A 22248-nucleotide genomic window follows, 5' to 3' on the forward strand; every position below is an offset into this window, starting at 1 on the left:
CATCAACAGATGTTCACTACCAACAGAGAACATGAGACCGTTAGTCACCAGCTGAGAATGGCAGGGTGATGGAGGGCTCGGGGCCAAGGTATATTTATAGGTGCGATGGGTGAAGCAGCTGTTTGTCCCCGTTGCTAGGTGACAGCTTAGGTTATAACACATTGCCTCCTTCAAAAGTTTGTCAATATATGGGATGTTGACTTTGTTGACTTTCTATAAAATGTGGTTCAGCTTTAATTTCCAATCCGTATGGATTAATAATAAAACCAGAAAGTGTAAAATAATGTATTTCCTCTGGAGGTAGTTTGACAGTTCTTCTAAAGATCTTTGGAAATGGTTATTGCAATATGAGTGCTTAGGGATATGGAGAATCTAAAGAGTGAGTAGAAAGGTATGCGTGTGTGTGTGTGTACTTGCACATGTGTTTGAGCGAAAACAGCAATAGATGAAAATATTCTTTAATGAGTTGACGTTGCCCAACAGCAATAAACATATCCTGTCCCCATAACAAGATGAATATTCATGGAGTTTCACATTCTGAATGACATCACGGGCCCCAGTCCTGTCCCCATGGGTCTCACCGGTGCTCGTGAGTCACGTGAAAGTAACAGAATGTGGGCCTGGATCCAGGGATCTCCATGGCATTAAGACCCAGGTTTTGCCAGAAGGAATTCCACCCAAAACACCAATTCCCAGTTCAGGAAATGTTTGGAATAAATGAGCCCTATTTCCTTATTACCTAATTTCAGTGGCACTTTAATGCCTCATTTCTGAGAAGAGAAAATTAAAACATTCCATGTAAGTGAAAGTTGGTTTGCAAATTATTTAGACTTTTTGTGTATGGTGTATTCTTACACATATAAAGGAATACACACTAAATATTGTGATAGGTAACATATAGAAGCATTCAGATAAATGAATAAAAATCATACATGGTGTCATTAGCCTTGGCACAGGATATGGAATCACTTGAGGGTCATGGAATATAATTAGCTGAAGCAGTGAAGACAGGAAATAGGAATCTAAACTCCTGGGTCCCAAGCTTCCCCTGGGAACCTAGATGAAGCTGAACCTTCTTCAGCATCTCTATTTCTGTAGGTCAGCATTCTGGGGTCCGTAATCCATCCGTGTTACTGCTCTAGCATTCTTTCCCATTCATCTTTGAAAGACTGCCAAGTTCCATTCCAGGAAGTTCTTCTTGTGTCTCACTTCTCATGATCAGCATTTTCAGTTCCATTTAGGAAGGTTTCCTATTCCATGTGTATTTGTTCTCTGACCTCAGCAGTTAATGTATCTAAGCCTTAGTTTCCTCATCTGTAGGGCAGAATAATAAATCGCACCTCATGCATAGGCTGGATGTAAGGATTGAATGTGATGGTATGTTTTCAACATCATAGGATGGTGCTTGGCTCCTTGGAAGAATTAGTTTTTATTCTGATTTCACATTGTCTGGAACCCCCTTTACTTGAAGTTTTCATCATCTTTTTTGGTGTGAGTTTTTGTTCTGTTTCCATCCTTCCATTCTATTAAAACTTTATTTAAATGTCATCTAAATAGACATCATCTAAATTTATCTAACGTCATCTAAATAGACCTCATCTAAATTTATTAAAAGGTCATCTAAATAGAACTTCTAAAGAGCACTAATTTGAAAATATATATGCATCCCAGAGTTCATAGCAGCATTATTTACAATTGCCAAGATATGAAAGCGACCTAAGTGTCCATCAACATATGAATGGATTAAAAGGACGTGGTGTATGTGTATGATGGAATATTACTCAACCATGAAAAGAATGAGACTTTACCATTTGCAAAAATGTAAGTAGACTTAGAGGGTGTTATACTAAGTGAAATAAGTCAGACAGAGAAAGAGAGAAAGAATACTGTATCTTCTTACTTACATGTGGAATCTAAAAAATATAATAAAGTGGTGACTATGACAGAAAATAGAACAAACTAGTGGTTACCATTGGGGAGGAGGGGACAGGGCCACATAGGAGTAGAGGGGCGTAAGAGGCACAGGCTATTAGATATAACATAAACTACAAGGATATGTTGCACAACAGAGGGAATACAGCCAATATTTCATAACTATAAATAGAGTATAACCTTTAGAAATTATGAACCAGTATATTGTATACCTGTAACATATAATATTGTATATCAGTATTACAAGTTGATTGTATACCAACTGTACTTAAGTACAAATAAAAAATGAAACAGTGAAAAAACTAACAAATGAAACCATGCAAGTACTTAAAACTAAAAAAAAAACAAAAAACCCAGAAAGTAAAAGTGAAAGTCTCTCAGTTGTGTCCTACTACTTGCGGCCGCAAGGACTATAGCCTGCCAGGCTCCCCTGTCCATGGAATTCTCCAGGCAGGAATACTGGAGTGGGTTGCCATGCCCTTCTCCAGGATATCTTCCCAACCTAGGGATCGAACCTGGTCTCCTGCATTGCAGGCAGATTCTTTACCATTTGAGCCTGCAGGAAAGCAAAAAAGAAACTAAACTGTCATGCTAAACTCTGTGGAATCTTATTCCATAACTCTTTTTAATAGTTGTTTCTACCTTATAATTTAAAATATATTCTACAGTTCTCCATTGCACCCCTCCTCCCTGAAAAATGTAGCACTTTGTTTTACATTGTAAATGCCAGAAATCAGACTGAAGCCAGCTAAAGCCAAAAAAGGGGGAATGGACTCTACAAAGAGGGCATCTATGTTTGGGTTTCTTTTGGACTCAACAGAAACCAGATGACCTCACACCGAGCGTCAGGATTCATTCATAGCCTCTACCCCCTCTCACCCCTACTCCTCACACTCCTTGTCCTGCTTGCTGTCTCTCTCCATCTGCTCCATGATTCCTGTCTCTTGTTGGTGATTATCTCCTCAAATCTAAAGCTCAAGAAATATGTGCAAGAGTTATTCCAATATGCATTAGATGCAGACGCATACTGTCTGCATGTATATAATTCCATTTATACAAGGGACCTTGTTGTTGTTCAGTCAGTAAATTGTATCCAACTCTTTGCGACCCCATGAACTGCAGCACACCAGGCTTCCCTGTCTTTCACATCCCCCGGAGCTTGCTCAAACTCATGTCCATTGAGTTGATGATGCCATCCAACCATCTCATCCTTGGTCGCCCCCTTCTCCTCCTGCCCTCAGTCTTTTCCAGCACCATGGCCTTTTCCAGTGAGTCAGCTCTTTGTATCAGGCAGCCAAATAGTCAAATTCATAGTCAGAAAGTACATTGGTAGTTGCCAGGGGCCAGCTGAGGAGTGGGGAGGGAGACGGGGAGTTGGTGTTTAACAAGGACAGAGTTTCAGTTTAGGAAGGAGAGAAATTCAGCCAACGGATGAAGGTGAGAGTTGCCCAACCGTGTCTATGCACTTGGTGCCACGCCACTGTGCAGTTAAATATGGTTAAAATAGTATGTTATGTTGCTTTGACCACAATTTAAAAAAAAATTAAAAAGGAAATATGTGCAAGGATTTAAACTTTGGTATATTAAAACCTCTTCTTTTGCTTTGAAAAATTTTCAGTTTTAAAAATATCTTCTGAGTTTTAGGTTCATTGTGCTCAGCTGCTCAGTCATGTCCAGCTCTTTGGGACCCTGTGGACTGTAGCCTGCCAGGCTTCTCTGTCCGTGGGATTTTTCAGGCAAGAATACTGGAGTGGGTTGCCATTTCCTTCTCCAAGTTTCGCTTTTAGATCTACTAAAAAGATCTATTATCCTATAAAATAGACAATAATGAAATGATAGTAGCATATTCACCAGGCTCTCCTAGTATAGCTAATCCCCAGCTTAGATTTTGAGTGTCCCCCCCCCCCCCCAAATGGCCCTCGATTCAATGAAATGTCATTTTATAAAAGTGAGTTTCATATACAATGCGAGCAAGAGAGAACTCATTTTGGGGTCACACCTAACCCTTTTGCTCACTGGTTGAGATGTAGTGAGATCATCTAGAGATCCCTGAGGTGGGACTGGTGAACGACAGACAGACAATCTACAATCAATGTAGATTGATTGAAATGAACCGAAAGGGAAATGATACTGAAATGCATTGTTTGTACTCTGCCAGATTAATTTATTTCAGCATTATTTTTGGTTGTGCTCAAAGACACTTGGGAGTGAAAGAGATGAGACAGGCAGCTGGCGCGTGTTCTCTCCTCCGGAATTACCGTCTATTTTTAAAGAGCACCCGGGCGTCACAATTCTTAGTCTCACAGAACCCCCTAACGGGGAGAATTGTGTGCTGCACCCGGAAAGCCAAGTGCACTCCTGGTTCATGTGCGGAGCCCTTAAACTGTGCAAAGGCTAGTGTGCCTTTTAATATAAAATTTAGACAGTGTTTTAGTTAAGTAGATTTTAAACAGAAAAGATACACAGTCATGTAAAAGAAAAGCACTTTGCTGTATATGTGAAACCAACACAATATTGTAAATTAACTATACTTCAGTGAAAAAAGATGAAGATAATTCTTTACCACTGAACTATAGTGCCACCATTATCATTTGTTAGTTTGATATTTTGTCGAATAAATACCGTACAAGGAAGTCACTGTGCATATATTAAAAGAGTACATCATATATGACAGCATCAAAACCCATCAGATTTCTAGGAACAAATGTCATGAAGGGTGCATAACCCTTTACACTGAAAGCAGCAAACAAAAGATAAAGGAAAACCAAAATTATAGCTATATGTTCATGCACATCTGTGTGTGCATGTGTATTTAATAGCTTTGCAATAGATCTTGAAATATAGTAGCATATGTCTGGACCTTGGTGCATCTTCTTCAAGATTTCCTTGGCTGTTCTTGGCATTTTAAATTGTCATGTAAATTTTGGGATTAGGCAGCCAACTGGCATAAAATCTGATGAGATTTTGAATTTGTAGGTCAAATTGGAGAAAATTGACATGTTTACAATATGCCAATATATCTACTCCGTGAACATACTCCTCTATTTACTAAGGTTTTCTTAAGTTTTTCTTACTAATATTTTGTAGCTTTTAGGGTAGAGATTTATGTATCTTTTGTAATATTTACTCCTAGGAATTTGGTGGTTTTTGATGAGACTGTAAATTATATACTTAAAAAATTTTTGTTTTTGTAAGTTTCTATGTTATAAATAAACGAAAACTCAACTGAATTAAAAAAGGTATGAAAGAAAAAAATTAGAAAATCATTTAGATCCCAGTTTGACCATGTGGGTTATTTGGTCCATAACAGAACTCACCACTTTTTATTTCCATGTATGACAGAGTTTGGAGGAGGAAATGGCAACGCACTCAAGGATTCTTGCCTGGGAAATTGCATGGACAGAGGAGCCTGGCGGGCTACAGTCCCCGGGGTCACAAAGACTCAGACACGACTTAGCGACTAAACAACAGCATGACAGTTATATTACTTTAAATCAGTGGGATCCTTTGAGACCCTACTTTAAGACATGTTAGGATCACAGTGGCATTTCAGTCTGGACTCATTATTCTCCACTACTGAGGTCGGACCTCTGAGCACCCTACCCAGTTGTGTGAATTCTGAGCATTTCTAGTCCCGTCGGTGGGATCCAGTGTCCTCCCCAGCCCTGTGAGCACAGGCCTCCCTTCCCTCATTCCCCCACATCCTTTCTGATGCTTTTTGTTCCTCATTCGTACGGTGTGGTCCCCTCAGCTGGAGGGTCCAGGGGACCCTGGAGGTGGCCTTGTACTCTGTGAAAGCTCTTACCCCCTACCTCCCCCCACACACTGTCCTGCCAGCTCCAGCCTCTCTGTATTCTCACGTCTGCCTCCTCAATTCAGCTAGCTGCCAGGACCCACCTTAGGAGGGGGTGGCACCTCCCTGCTCTGGAAGGACAAGTTGGGTCCCTGCTATACCATCTTGCCTGAAGCAGAATTCCCCTTTTGTCTCTTATTTTTGAAACAAGAATCCTATGTGATTTTCTCACTGGGTGTTTCTTATTTTGCTCTTAGGATAAGAAACACCTGACTCAAGGTGAACTTATTTGCAAAGGAGAAGTAGAGACACAGATGTAGAGAGCAAATACTTACGGACACCAAGGAGGGGAGGATGAGGAAGAGTTGGATGGAGGAGCTGCAGGGAGAATTGGGAAATGGAGACTGACGTATACACACTATTGATGCTCTCTAGAACCGACTGTAGAGCACAAGAAGCTCTGCTCAGTGCTCTGTGGGGACCTAAACGGGAGGGAAATCCCAAACAGGGAGGATATACGTACACGTATACCAGTCCATCCTAAAGGAAATCAACTCTGAATGTTCATTGGAAGGACTGACGCTGAAGCTGAAGCTCCAGCACTTTGGCCACCTGATATGATGAGCTGACTCATTGGAAAAGACCCTGATGCTGGGAAAGGCTGAGGGCAGGAGGAGAAGGGGACAACAGAGGATGAGATTGTTAGATAGCATCACTGACTCAATGGACATGGGTTTGAGCAAACTCTGGAAGACGGTGAGGGACAGGGAGGTCTGGTGTGCTGCATTTCGTGGGGTCAAAAAGAATCACACACGACTTAGCGAGTGAACAACAGCAAATAGCTGATTTTCTTTGGTATGGTAGAAAATAACAGTGTGGTAAGGCAACTATACTCCAATAAAAATTAATTTTAAAGAAAAGAAACTCCTGCCTGAGAATCACCTGGGATGCTATTTTCAAAGGGCAGATTTCTGAGGTCGCTCCAGGCCTGCTTTACCAGAGTCTCTGGAGTAAGGCCATGACTGCTGTTTAACCAGTGCTCTGGAGTTCACACACACTTTCCACGTGGGAACTGCCCAAAGAGATTACTTTGGCCACATCTAATGTCTGTGCCTAATTGTATTATAATTATTCCCTGATAGCTCAGTTGGTAAGGAAACCGCCTCCAGTGCGGGAGACCTGGGTTCGATCCCTGGGTTGGGAAGATCCCTTGGAGAAGAGAAAGGGTACCCACTCCAGTATTCTGGCCTGGAGAATTCCATGGACCATATGGTCCATGGGGTCGCAAAGAGTCAGACACAACTGAGTGACTTTCATTTTTACTTATTTTTCATTTTTCCAATTCCATGGACAGAGTCAGTCCATGGGGTTGAAAAGACTTGGACATAACTGAGCGCATGGTGCACACACACGCACACACACACACGCACACACACACACACACACACACACACACAGGCAGAAGGAAGGGATGTTGGCTTCGCCTTCCGGGAACCCAGAGCTCCCTTCTGGGACAAAGTGAGGCTGCTTGTCTCAGGAGCCATTTCCCTTAGAACTTCTCAGGCTGGTGGAACCATGTTGGTTCTTCAGTAAGGAGCTGCTTGTCTTGAGCATGTTCTTTGTCAAAAATCTATCCCTTTAGTGTTTCTCAAAAAGGAGACTGCAGTTTGCTATATGACTCTGGGAACTCAAACTGGGGCTCCGTGACAATCTAGAGGGGCGGGATGGGGATGGGAGGGTGGCTAAAGAGGGAGGGACATATGTATATGTGTGGCTGATCCGTGTTGATGTATGGCAGAAACCAACACAATATTGTAGTTGTTCTTCAATTAAAAATAAATCAATTTTTTAAAAAGGGAGAATGTAACTAAATGGTGTGTTTTGAAAGCTCTGCACAGCTGCAGACCCTTGGGCAGAGCCCAGGTGACAGATGGGAAGGCTGGGAGGTGTGGCTTCTCCGGGAACCATGTGACCTGGATTCTTGGAGAGTCTGGGAAGCTGGGGCTGATGGTCAGGACGGAGAGACTCTCACTTGTCCTTGTCTCCTGACTGGAGTGTGCCAAAGATTTGCTCCTCGCTGGACGCAGGATGGAGAGAGAAAATTAGCCGGGGGCGGAAGCAAGTGAAGGTTAGGGAGGAAGGAAGGAAAGAAAAATAAAGCAGACCAACAAAAGAAGTGCATGTTCTCTCTGAAACTGTGGAGGAAAAATCCTAAGCCCTGGAATATTAATGCTGAAGCCATTGGTATCTTTTTTTTTTTTCCTCTTGGATGAGCATCAATCACAGATCACTTAACACTCTTTGGTGAAGAACTTGGTAAGTCAGACAGAGAAGCAGAAATATCATATGGCAGCCCTTACGTGTGGAATCTAAAAAGAAATGATACAAGTGAACTCACAAAACAGAAGCAGAGTCACAAGCTTACGATTGCTGGGGGAGGATGGAGGTGAGGGGTAGTTAGGGAGTTTGGAATGGATATATACGTGCCACTGTATTGAAAAATGGATCACCGCCAAGGACTTAGTGTAGAGCGCAGGGAACACTGCTCGGTGTTATGTGGCAGCCTGGATGGGAGAGGAGTTTGAGGGAGAATGGATACGTGTATATGTATGGCTGAGTCGCTGATTAACAACTAGCAGAACATTTGTTAATCAGCGATTCCCGAATACGAAATAGAGTTTAAACAAATTTTAACGATTAAAAAAAATAATAACTTGGCCAAGATTCACACCATTTTTCAGCCTCCTTTTCTCTTGGTTGGGTCTTTTGTTGCACGTTGATCAGCGCCAAGGATGGTGGGAAGAGAGCCACATGCCATGTAAAAGATCTGTCTCCCTCGCATCGTCCAGTATTCACAGGAGATCCTTTCTCTGGTTATGCGTTTTCCAGACGAGGCTCTCTAGGAAAACCTAGAGTTTCTTTATGGAGCAACTCAGAGCCTGTGTGCACCCACGCGTGTGTGTATGTATGTGTAGCTGTAACCTGTATTAACTTGTCCACCACCCATCAGGCATGAATCTTATCTTCTGATGAATATTTGGATTCTGAACAGGAAGTACCTTTTTCTTTCTGTAGAGAGTAGGTCCTAATGATGCCCTGCTGGTCTTGGTCACACTTCATTCCCCCTGACTCTAAAGGAGTGAGGTTGATCAGCTTATGTTCCTTCTTGTTCTAAATTACAATGCATGGTCTCTTGCAAGATGTCATTGAACCGATTCTTCCCTTGAAGAGGGCACGTGTTTTAAAGGGAAGACAACTGTGTTGGAAATCAGGCTCTGCCCTGAACTAGCTGAGAAAATAGGGATCTCCCTTTCCCCATTTATAAAAGAAGGGAATTTGAAAAGTTGCCATCAATTGTCCCATCTCATCCTAAATTATATAACTGTATTATTCAAATATATTATGTAACTGAATTACCTAAATAGAACTGTGGTGACGTGAGTTACTGGTAGACTATATATAATGGAAGACAATGGAAATTATGGTCCACTGGTCCTCAGAATTAGCCACTGGACAGTTTAAAAGTCTTATGAAACTCCCAGAAAGTAACTCTGCCAAGTGCATTATTAATTAGAGTGTACATGTAGAGGGACATCTCTTCTTGGCCCTTGAGTTCTGAATTTTCTTCTTAAATTGTATTTCCATTAAATTTTATTCAGGACAATCTATACATTTATTTTTATCTCAGGCATTTACACTCTTTCCAAAACCCATTTTGTTAGATGATATTTTCATGATGTATACAATGGATTTCTCATTTCTGTTTGTGATTTTTACAGTAATGCAGGTATCATTAGAATTGTTTAAGGCATTTAAAAAAAAATTTTCGGAGAGCCACAAGGATTTTAGTTCCCCAAATAGAGATTGAATCCTGGCCACGGCAGTGAAAGCACTGAGCCCTAACCACTAGCTCATGAAGGAACTCCCTAAGGGGATTTTGTCCAAAATAAAGATAAGTAGCCAGTGGAATTTATTGTCCCAAAGTACTGTCACAGGAGGTAACATTTGTATTTTGACTATAAGATGTGAAATGGGATATACTCATGTAAGAATGTTACTCATTTAATTAAAAGAATGATTATGCATTTAAGCATCGAAAATCACTGCAAATGGTGACTGCAGCCACAAAATTAAAAGACACTTGCTCCTCGGAAGAAAAGCTATGATAAATCTAGACAGTGTATTAAAAAACAGAGGCATTACTTTGCAGACAAAGGTCCATATAGTCAAAGCTATGCTTTTTCCGGTAGTCATGTATGGATGTGAGAATTGGACCATAAACAATGCTGAACACCAAAGAATTGATGCTTTTGAACTGTGGTGTTGGAGAAGACTCTTGAAAGTCCCTTGGGCTGCACGGAGATCCAACCAATCAATCCCAAAGGAAATCAATCCTGAATATTCATTAGAAGGACTGATGCTGAAGCTGAAGCTCCAATCCTTTGGCCACCTGATGTGAAGAGCCAACTCACTAGAAAAGACCCTCATGCTGGGAAGGATTGAAGGCGGGAGGAGAAGGGGACAACAGAGGATGAGATGGTTGGATGGCATCACTGACTCTATGGACAGGAGTTTGAACAAGCTCCAGGAGATGGTGAAGGACAGGGAAGCCTGGCCATGCTGCAGTCCTTGGGGTCACAAAGTGTCGGACACAACTGAGTGACTGAAAAGCAACAACAATCAAGGAATTTTAAATCAAGGCTGTGAGTGTGTACGTGTATATAGCTTTAAGAACAGTGATATTGATACATCATTCTTGTGTATCCAGCACTTGAATTAAGATATATAACGTAAGAATATTCAAGAATTGTCAACTTAAGTCTTATTCCTTACACACTCTCATCTGAGGTAACTGCTCTCCTGAATTTTGTTTTTTTTTCTGTTTTTAACATTCCCTTGCTTAAAGAGCTGTTGGCTTAATGTGATTTTGAGCTTTAGAAAAATGAAATCATGCTGTGTGTATTCTTCTGTGATTTTTTTCCCCCTCAATATTACGATATTACGTATGTATTCATGAACTCTACCCACTCATGACTCACTGAGCAAGCCTGCTGACACTGGTGACCAAATCTAGCACTAGGCCTGCATATCCTATGAATGATTCCAGACCTATTAAAAGAAACAGTCAGTGCCTGGCTAGGAGGTCACTATCTGTAACAAAACCTTGCCAGTGCATCAACTTAATGGGAAACTATTTTGTATAGGAGAGTAAAAACTGAACTGGCTACTAACCTATGGCTTCCTTTCTACAACAACGTAGGCTTGTTAACAAATTGCCAAGGGTAGGCTCCTCTGCGGCTGGCTCAGTGCATGACGTGCTGGGTTGGCCAAAAAGTTCATTTGGGGTAACATCTTATGAAAAAACCCAAACAAAATATTTGGCTAACCTAATAAATAAAGACTTTAATTTCTACTCTCTAGGCATAGTAAGTAGTATATGAGCATTTGGTTAAATTGACTGGCAGATATAATTCTAACAAAAATCTATGAAAAACATAATGGAACTAATTTGATTATTATTATTTTAATGATTACAATGGAATGAGTGATAGCTAGACGTCCCCAAAAGTTCATTTCTTACAATAGTTGGGAAATCATTTGGCAAATGTCTGCTTCATGGAGTAGCATCGGCCTGAACACTGGAGACTCAGCAACTGTCTGGCAGAGCTTTGGTTGAGGCTGATAGAGCAAAGAGGAAGGACAAGACATTTTTTTTTTTTTTGCTTGTTTAGTGCTGTTGAACTCACTTAAATTAGCTTAAAATTCATATTAACAAGGGAAATTGTATTGCTTATAGTTTTCTTGGTGTTGATTTGAAAGTTTTTTAAAGAGAAACAGTTTCTGGGTAGTTGAGCATCTAAGGGCCAAAGTGGCTTTGATTTGTCGTAGGGCTGAGTTGAAGGCAGGAGGAGAAGGGGACGACAGAGGATGAGATGGTTGGATGGCATCACGGACTTGATGGACATGAGTTTGAGCAATCTCCGGGAGTTGGTGATGGACAGGGAAGCCTGGCGTGCTGCAGTCCATGGGGTCACAGAGAGTCAGATGCAACTGAACGGCTGAACTAGAAAAAGTGTGTGGAAGTGTTAGTCGCTCAGTTGCGCCTGACTCTTTGTGACCCATGGAATGTAGCCCTCCAGGCTCTCTGTCATGGGATTTTCCAGGCAAGAATACTGGAGTGGGTTGCTATTACCTTCTCCAGGGGGTCTTCCCCATCTAGGGATCGAACCTGGGTCTCCTGCTCTGCAGGCAGACTCTTTACCGTCTGAGCCACCGGGGCTACTGGAGTCCAATCTAGAGATCAGTCTCACTCTCGCACCCTTGCAGTCACAGCTCAGAGGACACTTCACTAACAATGTGTCCTCTACTGGACACATTTGTTTAAAATTATCTATGGAATGTTTGAATTTGGGGGCCCTTGGTAGATCTTGTTTGGTATATTTATGTGATAAGGTAGGATTCCAAGAGTGGCATTTGAACTTGATGGCTTTGTAAGAAATGCCCAGTGTCTGCATGTCTCCTTCCTAGAGCAGTTGTGAACAGTTTTTAGTTCCTGTGGAAAAAAATGAAGACGGGGACCCACAGTACGTGCTTGGCACGTGCACCACGTTCAGCATGTTTTTTGATGATGGTTGAGAAAAGATACTCTAGAAAAATATGGGGTATTGTGAGATCTTGTTGAGCCTAACAGTTTTCTACTGAGTTGACCAACACGGAGTACCACTGACTGTTGAACAACCCGGGTTTGAACTGTGTGCATCCACTTAGAGTGGATATTTCTCAACAGTAAATATACAGGGTCTGTTGTTGGCTAAATCCTTGGATGCAGGGGAACGACCAACATGAAGGGCCAACAATAAATTGTACATACATGCATTCAGTGGAGCGTTGTGCAAGGATCAAGGGTGTACTGAAAATGCAATATTAGTGTGGATGTTGAGGATGATAAAGTTTATGCCAAGGTTTCTTCCAAGGTGCTGTAGCTTCTGTATCCTTAAGGTTTAAAACATTACTAAGAATCCCACAAGGTCTCTTCCTACCATCCCAGCTCCCTGCAATGTTATTCTCTGGTTCGCTCTGTTGCAGCCACACCAGGCTCAATGGTGCTTCAGCTCCATCTCACACCAGGACCTCTTATACATGCTATACACTGTTTTGTCTGGAACCCTTCCAAGCCATTATAGGAAAGTGCAAATCCAGATCGTACCATAAAAGTAACATCTTCAAAGATGCCCCAGAGCCTCCACCCTATGCTTTTCCTTTGTTGTGACCGGAAAATCATGGAGTTCCATGCTGGCCTTGGCCTGTGAACTTCCCTGGACATATATCTGACTTGTTCATCTCTGAATTCATATGGCTTTTCCAGAGAGTGTAGTCACTAGGAGGTGCTCAGTGAATATATGCTGAAGCAATGAATATTGAGTGAATTATCCAAAGTTCAGGTAAAAGTTTTGTTTTCTTTCTCTCTCTTTAGCTGGGAAGTTATCAATTCGAAACCAGATGAAAGACCTGGGTTCAGCCATTGTCTTGCAGAATCATGGATGAATTTCAGCTTATTTCTTCAAGAAATGTCTGTGTTTAAACAGCAGAGCCCTGGCAAGGCAAGTTTTCCAGGGAAGAAGAATGATGTGTGTGCTTTAAAATATGCAATAAACTTGGAAACAAATGAATTAACCTATTTCATCAGCTTGTAGGAGTTCTCCAACTCTGAATATAACATACTAGGAACATGTGCCATAAAAACTGATATTAGCAAGGTCTGGACATGTTAGTGTGTTAGCACTAGAGAGTCCTCAACCTTATAATTTAGTTGGAATTTGATTTCTATTTTATCAATATCTATGTAGCTTTTTAGCTAAAATGAATGATGATTTGTCTTCTCAACCAGACCGAAGATAAAAATGTGTTAGGGCCTCTGTGACAACCTAGAGGGGTGATGGGATGGGAGGTGGGAGGGAGGTTCAAAAGGGAGGGGACATATGTATACATTTGGCTGATTCACATTAACGTATGGCAGAAACCACCACTACGTTGTAAAGCAATTGTCCTTTAATTAAAAATCAATTAATTAAAAAAAGAATTTCAGTTTATATTAATCTAGTCTGGTTCTCAAGTCAAAGGGAGATAGAATGAACACATAGCCCTTTGAGGATGCTTTTGGAGGTAACTGAATCTCACTTTCAGTCTAAAAAAGTGAAGATTCTTGAATGATTTACTTAAGAAAGGAAACCTTTGGCAGCAACATTCATAGTGATCATATGAATGGAATGAGTATTTTTCCAATGAAGATGAAAACCCATGAGGAGAAGAGTCAAGAGTGGTTTTGAAGGGGCTGCAAGGAGAAACGCACACTGCAGTGTTTCTGTGTGTAGAAGCAGCTCCGGCTGTGTCCCGACACCACGGGTGAGGTGCAGAGCCTTCCAGGGCTGTAGTCAGGTTTCTGGAACGTCCACCTGTCATTGGAAGGAAGGACCTAGGAATGTCCTCATTTAAAATCCCTCTCTTAGAGGAAGTCTAACCTTCAGTGAAAAGTAGAACTATACTTGGACACCTTTTGAGCACAGTAACGTTGCAACATTATATATGGATAAATCATTCTAATCACCGAAGGCAGTTTTTAGAATAGATACCAATATGGTGGCGGGGGCGGGGTGAGTTTGCGCTTTTGTTGCTTCTTTTACTGAGATGATAAAACACATTGTCAGAAGATTCTGAAGTTAAACTTCTGCATTGGGTTATGCTAATGTGCCCAAAGTCAGTTAGCCTTAAGATGACGATGCTCTTAATACAGATTTAGTGGATAATATGAAATCCCTTTGCAAAACTGAATTCTGTATATAGTAATGCTTTTATTTGTTCTTTTAACTTTTATGGTCTTTCCTCTTCCATTTTGCTAGTAGAACTCCATATTCTTCAAGGACCCCTGATACTTGAGAAACAGCTCTTAATTTTGTTCCCACAGGTTCATCTGCTTTCCTTTGACTAGTGAATTTGTTAACCCTCTGCCAAGAATGAAAAATCAAAATTCATCTGAATTTTAGACCCCCTGCCTGTTTCTCTTTCTCAGTTGTTGATCAGAATTATATATGCTGTCCTCATGACTTATTTTGAAATTCCCTTAATGAATTTTCTTGGCTTATCAGTGAAATTTAGTACCATAATTTAAAGCAAAGGAGTAAGATAGTTAGAGAATAGAGTATGGGAAAGAAGTGAAGACTTTATGGGACAATTTTTCTGTCTTGATGTTTTAATTTCCTAAAACAACTGAGATTCTTTTGGCCACAACCGACAGAGAGAAAGAAAATAACTGAATTTTGCCGCAGGAATTTAGTTTCACTCATCGTTGGTTTCCAGGTGACATAGGAGTGGCGTCGGTTTGAGGGGCAGATGGTTAGAAAGGCGGACAGTAATGGCCAGTAGATTTATCCTACAATCTACTGGTAATCTACAATCACAATTGCTTACCCTCTGGGTAAATTGCTGTTATGTTAATGTAAATACCTCTTAATTTCTCTAATGTGTTTTGCTGGATTTGTGGATTTTCATGGACTTACAGATGTAGTTTGAACTTATAGATTTCATTCCTGGTCTTCGTTGTTTTCATTGAGTGACCCTGAGTAAAAGAAGTTTCCGGGTACATACTACTCTTCAGGTCTCTTCCATCTAGTAAGATAGCCGCTGGCATGATTAATGGGAGATGTTCTCTGCACCAGAAATTAGCTTCTGGAACCTTCAAAATGATTATTATTAAATGTGAAAGTGGGTTAAGGCTCGTTGAACACAGCAGTCATGAAGTGCAGAGAACACTGTTGGAAGAACATTTGCCACAACGTGATAGATGGCAAACAGATCAACAATTGTGTGTGTGTCCTCTGCTCTGAAGTGTCTTGGTGTTATGAGCAAGTGAGTAACTGTCACATTACTTCTGTTACTTCTAGTTTTGTCTCCTGGTCTGCAGTGTATGCACCTTTTTTACCATCTTGGGAAGTTACATTCCTGGGGTTATACTCAGCTATCTACTGTGTAAGTATGTAGACCATTAGGCTAATTGATACGACACATATGATGTTCTTTAATGGTCTATAAGGAACTTCCATAGCTTAGAAGAGCAGGTGTGAGTTCTTGATTATAAAGCAAGTTGACTCTTCTTTAATTTTCTGCTCTTCAAAGTTTCTCCTTTTTCTAGAGACATGTTGCTTTTCCACAATTGTACAAATCGCTGTCAAAAAGCAAGGTTGTAAATGACTCATTTTATTTTAAATTGTGTCAATAAAGCGATAATGTTATATTCTCCGCCCCTCCAAAACACATGAATCCCTTTGCCATTGTGTGTGATTTGCAGCTCAAATGTAATTAAAGGCACAGTGAGGGCGTCCCTGGTGGCTCAGTGGTGAAGAATCGCCTGCCAAAAGCAGGAAACATGGATTTGATCCCTGCTCTGGGAAGATGCCACATGCCTTGGAGCAGCTAGGCCCATGCACCACAGCTATTGGGCCTGTGCTCTGGAGCCCGGGAACCACAGCTTCTGAGCCCACGTGCTCCAACCACTGAAGCTCACACACCCTACAGGCTGTGCTCCATGACAAGAAAAGCCACAGCAAGTGGAGAGTAGCCCCTGCTCGCCCCAACTAGAGAGAAGCCCACGCAGCAATGAAGACCCAACACAGCCCAAAATAATAAACAAGTAAAATTATTTTTTTAAAACACAATGAGACACCATTATACCCCCACCAAAGTGGCAGAAATTAAAACTACTGACCATATCAAGTATTAGGCAGGATATGGAACAGTTAAGAGTTCTCATGCACTCTTGGTGGATCCGTAAAATGGCACAGCCACTTTGGATAACAATTTGGCTGTTTTTCAGAACACGACTCTATGACCCAGCCATTTCAAAGCAAGGTATTTATTTACCCAAGGGAAATGAAAGCATACACCTTCACAAAGGCTTGTCCATAGATGTTCATAGAGGCTTTACCTATAGTCTACCCACTCCAGTATTCTGGCCTGGAGCATTCCATGGACTGTATAGTCCATGGGGTTGCAAAGAGTCGGACACGACTGAGCAACTTTCACTTTATCTGTAGTAGCTGAAATCAGAAGATAATTCATATGTCCATCAATAGATAAGTGGGTAAATAAATTGTGATATAATTCATACAGTGGATTACTACTCAACACTAAAAAATTGATAAATGCAACAGTCTGGATAAATATAAAAGTAATTAGGTTGAGTGGGCGAGGCCAGGTTTAAAAAGAGACTACACACTGTATGATTCCCATTATTTATAAATCACAGTAATCTTTAGTGACAACACACATAAATGATTGCCTAGGATGAGGTAGGTGGGGGTGGGAAAGGCAGGAGAGGAAGGGCTAAGAGAAACAGGAGGAAACTATGGGAGCTGGCAGGCATGTTCATTATTTGTCATAAAGATGATTTCTTCGTTGTATGCATGTGTCAAAACTTTTCAAACTGTACACTTTAAATGTATGCAATTTATCATATATCAACTATAACTCAGAAGTGCTGTAAAGAAGTTGTGACTTCATGCTTTTCCTGAAAAGTGTGACAGTCTGGCCCTGCCACCTTTTTCGATGGGGCAGCAACTCTCCCCTAAACTAACCTTCATATTTCCCTATTTTTCTTGCACCAGCCTTTACATTTTACATATACCTTCTCGGCTTCTAAAGATATTTGAGTTTACAACTCCTATTTGAAGAAGGTAAATGGGCATGTGTCCTAACAACTGGCAAAGAAATAAACATGAGGGCATACAATGTTGATTAGGGCATACTGTGTTGATCTTCATTTCTTTTCATATTCCTAAAGCCTAGCACAAAAGGCAGATGAAGTGCAGTGAAAGTCACTCAGTCATGTCTGACTCTTTGCGACCCCATGGACTGTACAGTCCATGGAATTCTCCAGGCCAGAATACTGGAGTGGGTAGCCTTTCCCTTCTCTAGGGGATCTTCTCAACCCAGGGATCACACCCAGGTCTCCCGCATTGCAGGCAGATTCTTTACCAACTGAGCCACAAGGGAAAGCAGATGGTCAGAGCTTAAATCCATTCTCCCAGGTAGAACTGACGTGGAGTGTGTCAGCCCTTGAGCTGACTTGTTTAAGAGAGAAAGGAGAAGAGAGCCAGGGAAAGAGGGTCTAAATATGGGCCAGGCGTTATTCAGATGGTCTGTATTCATCTCAGTTATTCTTCACAGCAACCCCCAGAGATGATGTTATTATCCTATTATGACTGATGAGAGGCTAATGGATAGTGATAACTTTTCTATGGAGAAATGTCATTTAACAAATGAGTAGAGTTGATATGTTAATCCAGGACTGTTGTGTAAGAAGCATGTAACCTTTGTATGAATTTTGAGTGTAAGAGAGTTGGAGCGGATGGAGTTATCTAATTTCAAAGTCTTTGAGAACAATGACCATGAGGGGGTGTGTGTGTGTGTGTGTGTGTGTGTGTGTGTGTGTGTGTGTAGGTGAAAATGTTTTCATTACAAGGGGAAGAATGAAATTATGAACTTATTTCACAGAGGCATTTCCCCAAGGAAAAAAGCCCACTTTGTCAGTAAAGGAACTGAAATAATTTTGTGAAATACTAATAGGTGGTTGGAAAGCAAGGTCATTTCCCCTAACCTCTCTTCCTCCTTATATTTCAGTGCTGTGTGCATTTTTGTGTCCACTCTTCAAGTGTAATGATATTGGACAAAGAATATACAGCAAAATCAAGTCATTTCTCCTGAAACTAGATTTTGGAATCAGAGAATATATTAACCAGAAGAAACGTGAGAGATCTGGTAGGTAACATTTGGATTTTAGATTCCACACCTGAAATGAGGCATTGCTGGCTCTTTATTATGAAATCACCTTGAATGCATTTTAGGGCGTTTTAGCCATTAACTACATATTATTACAGAAGCAGATTCCCCCACAAAGTAACATAGCCTTTTCCTATTTAGGCTTTTATTATCCTTTTCTCACACATATAATAAAGTGACTTTTTAATCCAAACTATCGGGGGAAAGAGAAAAGGCTTTGGAGGTCTATATTTGATATTTATTGTTTACTTTCTCTACATTGTTTTCTTTTGGGGTAATTGCTTGCAAATAACAAGTGACACAGGTAGGGCAGAGAGTGGGAGCCATGGAAGAGGGGAAGGAAAAGAAAATAGAGGGAAAGCCAGTGCGATCCTTTTTCACATTTTAACTTGGCCTCTGACCTTACAGATTCTCAACTAAAGCGAGCACCAGAATTATCTTGACAGCTCCTTAAAGTTTAGATTACACGGCTTCCCCCAGAGTGTCTGATTGAGTTGGTCTGGGGGAGGGCCTGGGAAGTTGTGTTTCTAAAAGATTCCCAGTGCTGCTGCTGCTGCTGTGGTCCAGGGGCCACGCTGTGAGAGCCACTGGTATGGGCCATTTCCCTCGGAAGCCAAACACTTGCAAATAGGTGATGCTCGTTATGTGCAAACATTTAATTATGTGGAGGCATTGGAGGATATGAGGATTGTGGGATCAGGATATATAATGGATAAAATACACTCTGTCTGAGCCAGCCAGGAAACTGAAAGCTTCCAAATTTTTTCTCAACAGAAGCAGATAAAGAAAAAAGTCACAAAGATGACAGTGAATTAGACTTTTCAGCTCTTTGTCCTAAGGTATTTTTTTGTTCAGTTTTCAATTCGTTCCTGTGTGGTTTGCCTGTCAATGTATCTACTTGTACCAAAACTGGAATGATTTTCTTAATACAACGTCTCCTATTTCTCTAAGATGATTAAACTATTAAAAGGAAAACCCTCATCTGGTTCTTATTATTCTGACATTTTCGGTGTTAGTTGGATTTTTAGAAAGACCTCCCATAGAAGTTTGAAATGTGTCACTGGCATTTATATTAATACAGATTAGCCTCACCACTGCCGCCAAAGAATTGTCTGTGTCTGACACCGATGTGTCGGAGATCTCCTGGACGGACAATGGGACCTTCAACCTCTCAGAAGGATACACTCCACAGACAGACACTTCTGACGGTATGCTCACGCCTGTAGATGCTCGGTTATTTTGAGTCCATGTAAAAGTATTTAACTGTGTTAGCTTCTGACTGGATAAAGTGTGCTACATCTATGCAATGGAATATCACTGGGCTATAGAAACACTGACGCTTGCTACAATATGGATAAACCTTGAACATGATATGCTGAGTGCAGGAAGCCAAACACACAAGTCCACGCATTGTGTGACTCCTTTTATATGAAATGTCCAGAACAGACAAATCCATATGGAAGGAAATTAGATGAGTGACTGCCCGGGGCTGGGGGAAGAGGGACTGGTGGGTGACTGGTAATTAATATGTTTCCTTTTGGGTGATGAGAATGTTCTAGAATTAGACAGTGGAGATATTGTACAGCCTTGTGAATGTACCAAAGACCACTTAACTGTACACTTTATTATTTTGTGTGTGTGTGTGTGTAATAAAGTTTTATTAAAGTATAAAGGAGATAGGGAAAGCTTCTGACATAGGCATCAGAAGGGGGCAAAAGAGTACCCCTTTGCTAGTATTAGCAATGGAGTTATATACTCTCCAATGAATCCAAAGAATGTCTGGAGGCTGCAAAGACCTCACCAGACCCACTCCCATAATTTACATTTTAAGATAACAGAGTTGGCCAGAAGGTTTAATCCAAAGATTGTCCTCAGGCAGGATACATCCTTGTAAAGACCAGACCTACTCCCATAATTTATGTTTTAAGATAACAGAATTAGCCAGAGGGTTTAATCCAAAGACTGTCCTCAGGCAGGATACATTATTGTTATATAATCCTAAGGAATGTAGAGGAAAAAAAGTAAAAAATTTGTCCTTTCTTCCTCCTTGAATATCCCAGACCTCTCTCTCCTTGGGGACCCCTAGACTTCTTATCAACCTGCCTAGGAAATGACTCTCTCATTCCCCCCTTTTCTTTTAGGAGAATTATGTTGCCTAGGGAAAAGGGGCGTCGTTCTCATTCCATAACTGCTTCTGAGCTGACAAGGGGCGTTGTCCCTAAATTGGTGAGGCAACATATTCTCCTAATCCTCATAGTGAGGATGTCTGATCCAGGGGCTCCAAGTAATAGAGGAGGCTGTGGCACTCATAGGAGCTCGGACAACTATTTGTAAATTAAAAGCTTTTAGACGGTTAGAAAACCCCATTATACAGTTACAGATGTAAGGCAAAATAGTCGTTAAGCCAAGTTAAAATCAAAATGAAAAGTCACATTATGTCCATAGTTACATCAGTCCATCTTAAGGTTGTTAGATGTCATCAGTTTAAGAAGAGGCATCACATGCGATTGTTGAAGGTATTTGCAGACTTGGAGAAAGTCCTTTGCTTGAAGTGGAGATGTCCACCATGGAACGCCTTTCACGGATGAAGAAGGGAGTGGTCCACAGACCCAGCAGTTAGACCGATTGTGAAATGCAGCATAGGAGTGAGCCCAGGACAGGAAGGCATTGTCTTGAGGATCAAACGGCAGACTCAGGATTTCTGGAGTCAGCAGAAGTAGGCTCACATAGATTATCAGGCCCATCTTTTGGCTCGTCCAGACAGTCCCATTACGGAAGCGGATTGGGAAGAAAGTGGGCCAGGGGCTTCAGCAAGCATGGAGTAAGTTGCCCCAGTATCTTGTCCTGAACGATCCCGGATGAGCCCCCAAGATGAAAGGTTGTTGCTGAACGATAAGATGCGGGATTCTTGGCCTCCGGAGGAGACGAATTCAATCCGGGGCCAGAGATGAGGCTGGATCGCTCAGAGCTTTTGTGTAATAAAGTTTTATTAAAGTATAAAGGAGATAGGGAAAGCTTCTGACATAGGCATCAGAAGGGGGCAAAAGAGTACCCCCAACTGTACACTTTAAAAGGGTAAGTTTTATAGTACATGAATTATATCTCAAAATCTATTATTTAAGAGTGTGAGAAAAAAGTCTAAGCCAGTCAATGTCCAAATCTGCCTTTATTCTGAAAATAATTGACAGTGAAAAAACTTCTGGAATGTCTGGTGGCATTATTTATAGCAGTAATGGGAAATAGTGAGACACATACACATACACGCTCAGTCGTGTCCCAACTCCTTGTGACCCCATGGACTGTAGCCCACCAGGCTCCTCTGTCCATGGAATTCTCCAGGTAAGAATACTGGAGTTGGGTAGGCATTCCCATCTCCAGAGGATCTTCCCAACCCAGGGATTGAACCAGGGTCTCCTGCATTGCAGGCAGATTCGTTACCATCTGAGCCACCAGGAAAGACCACAGTAGTGGGAGAGGGGAAGAGAAAAGCCAATCCCGTATACCCAGGGCTAGCTCTCATTAAGAGGGACTGAACCGTGGGGTCAGGTTTCCTGAATCAAAAGCTGACTTTAGGGTTGCTCATATTTTTCTTCCAAGTTAGTTTAAAAAAAAAAAAAAAGGCTTTCTTCTTTTTTATAATTAGGTTAAGTACAATTTAAAATGAAATTTGAGGCAACTCTTGTGCAATAACT

The 22248-nt window shown here is 41.2% G+C and overlaps 1 protein-coding gene across 2 annotated transcripts in view; it reads left to right on the forward strand.

Annotated features, from left to right (window-relative positions):
- The window catches only part of RETREG1 (reticulophagy regulator 1), a 155247-nt gene that overhangs the window by 127451 nt on the left and 5548 nt on the right, over positions 1–22248 (forward strand). For both annotated transcript variants that reach the window (XM_043887257.1, XM_043887258.1), the window contains 5 exons: positions 13200–13326; positions 15664–15748; positions 18398–18535; positions 19331–19395; positions 19638–19764. In XM_043887257.1, coding sequence (XP_043743192.1) covers positions 13200–13326; positions 15664–15748; positions 18398–18535; positions 19331–19395; positions 19638–19764 — 542 coding nt within the window. The remainder of the gene's footprint in view (positions 1–13199; positions 13327–15663; positions 15749–18397; positions 18536–19330; positions 19396–19637; positions 19765–22248) is intronic.

Source organism: Cervus elaphus, chromosome 25, assembly GCF_910594005.1.
Source record: "Cervus elaphus chromosome 25, mCerEla1.1, whole genome shotgun sequence".
NCBI classification, from domain to species: Eukaryota; Metazoa; Chordata; class Mammalia; order Artiodactyla; family Cervidae; genus Cervus; species Cervus elaphus.